At 52.3% G+C, this 5,523-nt stretch overlaps 1 protein-coding gene across 1 annotated transcript; it reads right to left on the bottom strand.

Annotated features, from left to right (window-relative positions):
* Positions 1–783: 783 nt before the first annotated feature.
* Positions 784–3,864, bottom strand: SPINK4 (serine peptidase inhibitor Kazal type 4). The gene is made up of 4 exons (XM_074166771.1): positions 3,798–3,864; positions 2,738–2,772; positions 2,315–2,427; positions 784–838 (listed from the first exon to the last, which is right to left on the bottom strand). Exons 1-4 carry the CDS (start codon positions 3,862–3,864, stop codon positions 784–786), a joined length of 270 nt encoding a protein of 89 aa, XP_074022872.1.
* Positions 3,865–5,523: the final 1,659 nt, after the last annotated feature.

Below are 5,523 nucleotides of genomic sequence, written 5' to 3'. Positions count from 1 at the left end.
TGGTAGACATGGGAGATGAAAGAGCAGAGGGAGCACCAAGGAATGCTGATGCACACTTATGCGGTTGCCTTGGTGGGACTGTGCCCTGCCACCAGAAGAAACCTAGACCTGAAATTTGGCAACTGGATGGGAACCTGCAGTTCCCAGAGAGCATTGCTGGGTAATTAATTCAGTCTAGGGGTTGCTCTCAAGTGCTGGAGCAGACATCCAGTGTCCCTTGCATTCAAGGTCTCAATTCAGGCTCTTTCCATGCTCCCATGTGGTATCTGGGCTGCTTTTTGTTGTGAAAGGCTCTTGGATAAAAAGCTGAATGTGAGAAGTGCATATCTTACTATTTTCAATTTACATCAGCTCTGGAAGTGGTGGTGTTTACAGAGCCAGGGAGTTGTCTTCTCCAACGCTGAAGAAACTTTGCTTTCCCCTTGCTGGATTGCCTTCAACAGAAAAAAGAACTGCACTTGTTCAGCACCTTCTTCACCAGGATCTGTGTGTTTTCTTGCTATTCCCACATGGCCTTTCTCACAGGAACGTGGGTGAAATAGTACTTACAGTGCAGAGCCCTGGTATGTGATGTGGATTTGAAATGAATGTTTTGACTGCACGCTTTTAGTAGCCCTTTGTGGGAACTGGCTTCCTCAGCCTTGCATAAAAAACTGGTGTTGAAATAAGATTGTGCATGTCATTTTATTATTCACCCATCACTAATTTAAATGTGCAATCAGCACAGAGAACACAGGATCAATTAATCACCTGTTTCTAGGCTCAGGAAAGCTACCAGAAAGCTCAGATATCTTGACACTCCCCGTCTTTCAAAATCCGGATATCTTGCCTGGTTTTCCTAGAATAACATAAGAAAAAAGAGTAAGAGCTCAAAAAAATATTCCCCGAGCCATACTTTGGCTCCCATCCAGCCCGTGGAATGGAGCTGACTATTGTAAAATTGGCTTGCTCATTTTCCTGTCTAAAAAGCTGAGGTGACTGCAAGCTGTCCTGGCCCACAGATGTACCCTCCCCAGGCATGCAGCACTGGTCGTGGGTCTCCAGCCCAACCTGTTCACAGCAGGGCTGTCCCCAGGGTGAGGTGATGGTGGCCATGGCTCTGTCTGAGCCCTAACCACCCCCACTAAGGATGGAGACCCCTCCTACCTCCCTGGGGCATGACCCTCTTGGGGAAGGGGTTTCCCCTGTGTCCAACCTGTACGCTCTGGGACTGCTGCTTGCAGCTGTTGCCCTGTGTTGCATCACCTGCTACCACCAAGAAGAGTGTGGCTCCATCCCATTTGCAACCATAGGTTGCTGCTAGATGCCCCCAAGCCTCCCCTTCCCCAGACTAGCTGGATGCAGCTCCTCCATGCCTCCTTGCATCTTCTCTTGACAAGCTGGTCATCCCTCTCCTCCTGCAGCCCAGCACACAGTTTGTGTTATGTGCTGTGAAAGTGCACTGCTGACCTGTGTTCAACCTTATCTTCACCCTTGGTCCCTTTCTGGCAGGAACCCCTGCTCAGACAGTCACTTCCCAGCCTGGATGAAAACACTACCAAAGCAACCATGCACTGCTCATGAGGTCCCTGTTGCCCTGGTCCTCAAGTTTATGGTGGTACCTTTGGTGTGAAGTTCTGCCAAAAGAGCAGTGAGGCACATAACTGGGCATCTGCATTCACAGAGGTCACTTTGAAAGAATTAGTGGTCCCATTTGACTGTCCAGACTAGATGCCTAGTAGACCTTTTTGCCCATTAAGTTCAACCATCCCTTCTCTAATTGCAGGCAGCACAGACAGTGAGACTTTTGCCCATCCTCTACATAGTGTCTGGTTTGTTGCCAGCTTGCAGGCATTGTGCTGAGAGGTCTCCTGCCATGGACTCCTGACCTCACCTTTTGGATCTGCTGATCATGAAGCCACAGGGTGGTCTGATTTAGCAAGCTGATCCAATAGATGAGTATTCAGCTCTTCTGTGGGATTAGTCCCCTGTCAACACAAACAGCTAAATCCCTCAGCCTGCACCTGCACAGTAGTCACCAAACATGGTGCCAAGGACAGCAGAAACCCGCAGGGAAGGGCTGGGACCATGCCTGCACCTATCTGCAGGCACTGCCAGCTCAGGAGTGTAAAGCTCACAGGCTTCACAGCCCAGTGCCTGGCTCAGCTGACGTGAAAAAGTCCTCTTCACTTTGCTAGCCGGAACACCTGTGCTTCCTGTCTGCCATGGCTTTTCCCAGGCATGGAAGAGCCTGAATGACAATATTTCGCAAGCGTCCAGTTTCAGATGGCCAAAATGAAACTCCTAGTAGTCTCTGCCAGGGGCATAAGCTTACATTTTCTCCACACAGAGCTGGCATTCATTGGCGTAGGTGTTCCCGTCAGTCCCACAGACAGGCAAGTGCAGAAGGGGGCAGGCCTGCAGCTCAACCATGTCTCCACACACCGGCTGGAAAGGAGAAACACAGCACACATTTCAATGCCAGCAACACCCACCTCTTACTCCCATGGCATCTGGGCAGGAGCAAGTGCCACTGGTGACCTGGTTCCCTCTGCCCTGGACAGGGGGAAAGCAGGGAGGAGAGGTCACTGCATCCCTCAGTGGGACTCCCACCCTGGGCTTTGATACGGGTTTGATGCTGGAGCACCAGTACCCATGAGGCTGGGGATGACTCCTGGGAACAGCCTTCCTCCCAGGCATGCCAGGCACTAAATCCCATCTCAAGCCATGAGCAAGGAAAAAACCAGAAACCTCTTACCCTTCTCAGGCCATTCCCTTCATTCAGCTCTGCCCCTGAAACAGACCAGAGACCTGTGAGAGTGGCACATCTGTGACTGGCAGCAGGAGCATGAGGCATTGACAGGGGGTCACATCTCAACCAAAGGGAAGGCAGGGCTGTGCAGGGCCCCCTCAGGACCCAGATCAGCTGTGTGGGTTTGATGAGAGGGGATCAGTTTTCTGCATGCCCCTGACCCCCTCCCTTCCAGCAGCACAGTGCACAGTCTCCATCTGCAGCTGAGCCAGCTGGGACAAAGCTGGGAATGCCTGTTCCCAGCCCCTATTCCCTCTCCTGACAGCCTTCTCTTCCAGTCTCTGGACCAAGAGCTCCACAGAGCATCCAACACATCCCAGGAACTGTGAACCCATGCAGTGCTGCACGGGGGCATGGGGTGTCTTCAGAGGGCTGAGGCTGGGTGACGCTGCACCGTTGGACAACAGCTGTGCCCAGGGAGAGCTGCTTTCAGTTGGTTCCATTTCTGCAGTCAGGCAGAGCATGTCCTGGGAGCATGAGGGCTCATACACAAGACCCTGCAGGACCAGCACTATGTGCAACTAGGTAGCACTGGTTTGCCAGAACATCTATGGTTTAGTGATGGTTTTTATCGGAGTTAAGTTGATGTTTGGACTAGATGATCTTAAAGGTCCCTTCCAACCTAGACAATTCTATGATTCTATGAATATGCTGCAAAGACTTAAGGGAGACAGGAACAACAGTAGCTGCCACCCCAGTGTATGTGCTGCCCTCCCAGATCCTGGTTACTGTTTGCATTGTGGACTGTCCCCTATCCCACCCATCTCTGGAGTGGAACACAGTTGACAAACCAGCCAGTAACTCTTGCCTTGAACTGCTGAGAAGGCATGGTGTGTTTGCTCCAGTCCTTCTCCCACACAACACTGCCACTGTGTTTGCTCGCCCTCCTCACCTCCTCTCCAAACCAGAGTTTCTGGGTCTTTCTTCCCTCCCACCCATTTTTGGTCCCTCCATGGTTGCCAACCCACCACCAAAGAGCTGGCTGCCAGTAGCAGAGTGGACTTACCACCGGTGGTGACAAGAGTCAGCAGTGCCACTGCCACCACCACCACCACCAGCTCCCTTGCAGGCATGGTCAGTTCAAGCACACGCGCTCGTGTACCTCGCTCCACTCATGGCTGCCTTTATAGGGGAGGGCACCAGCTTATCTCAGAGACGCTGGGAAAAGCAGCATTTTGAGCAGCGTCTGATCTGCGCTGGGAACAGCTGGGCTGTGCACCTAGCAGGACCACTTGGGCGCTCTCATGCAACTGATAAGCCACCCAACTGCCACCTGACAGCTCCAGGTGCCATCACGGGAGGCTGCTTTATAATCCCTTCACACTGTAGTCTGGGTTGGGCAACTCTGTTTACCTCTGCTTCACCCAGCCAGTTTACCTCCGGCAGTATCCTGCCTGAATCAGCCCTCCAGCTTTGCAGCGGCCGTTCTTCATGCATGGCAGGTATCTCCATTTGGGTTGGGAGACTTTTACTGGGGTGCATTAAAAAGAATGTGGCCAGCAGGTCAAGGTAGGTCATCCTCCCCCTCCACTCTACCCTGGAGAAGTCACACCTGGAGTACTGTGTCCAGTTCTGGGCTCCCCAATTCAAGAAAGACAGGGAACTACTGGAAAGAGTCCAGCAGAGGGCTAAGGAGATGACCAGGGGACCAGAGCTTCTCTCTTGTGGGGAGAACCATCTGTTCAACCTGGAAGAGAAAAGACTGAGGGGGGATCTCACCAATGCTTTTAAATATCTAAAGGGCGGGTGTCAAGAGGATGAGATAATGCGACAGGGGGCAACAGGCACAAACAGGAAATTCCATCTCAACATGCGGAAGAACTTCTTTACTCTGAGGGTGCCAGAGCACTGGGACAGGCTGCCCAGAGAGGCTGTGGAGCCTCCTTCTCTGGAGATATTCAAAACCCACCTGGACATAATACCATCCAATCTGCTCTAGGTGAATGTGCTTTGGCAGGGGAGTTGGACTAGATGATCTCTGATGGTCCCTTCCAAGCCCTGCCAGTCTGTGATTCTCTGATTCCGTGACTTCACATGAAAAAGCCAGGAGATTTAGGCTGATTTGGGTGTCTGCGCTGTGGCCACTGTGTTAGCCCATGAGACCCAGCCAGCCAGATGCTCAGCTGCCTGATGCACTGCTCAGGCCCCAGGAGGGAGATGTCAAGCACACAGGAGGCCTGCTGTCATACTCTGGCAAGCCCAGCCTGTCACTGGGTGGGATGGGACAGGCTGGGGGCACAGAGGGGCTGGAGGGAATGGAATTCAGCTGAGTGGGAGCAAGGAGCTGCAGGTGCAGCCCCTGCCTGTGCTTCTCTACCCATCCTCATGGGCCACTCACCAGCTTGGTCACATAAGCGGTTGCAGCTGAGATCAACAGAGCAAAATGATGTTTACGATAAGATTCAGTGTGCCAACTCCTCAGTTAAGGACTTCTCAGCAAGCACCACCATCCCAGAAGATGCCGGCTCCTTCACCTACAAGACCGGATGCTCGACATCAGTCTTTCCGTGTGTCCTGGTTTGTCCTGGTCGCTGCGTGACATCCTCATCAGCTCTTTCTGGGAAGCTGAATTTTCCATATCTGTCCCCACTTTCATCTGGTGAATCAAAATCAATTGCTGAAGGATGGCGTAGAGTACCACGAGGTGGAAAGCTGGAGATGTAGCTGAAGACTAGTGCTGACCAAAAACTCCTTTGGGACAGGCTTGCTGAGATGAAGTCTGGGCCACAAGT

This window comes from Numenius arquata, chromosome Z, assembly GCF_964106895.1.
Source record: "Numenius arquata chromosome Z, bNumArq3.hap1.1, whole genome shotgun sequence".
In the NCBI taxonomy this organism is placed as follows: Eukaryota; Metazoa; Chordata; class Aves; order Charadriiformes; family Scolopacidae; genus Numenius; species Numenius arquata.
This window is presented reverse-complemented; position numbering and strand designations above follow the sequence as displayed.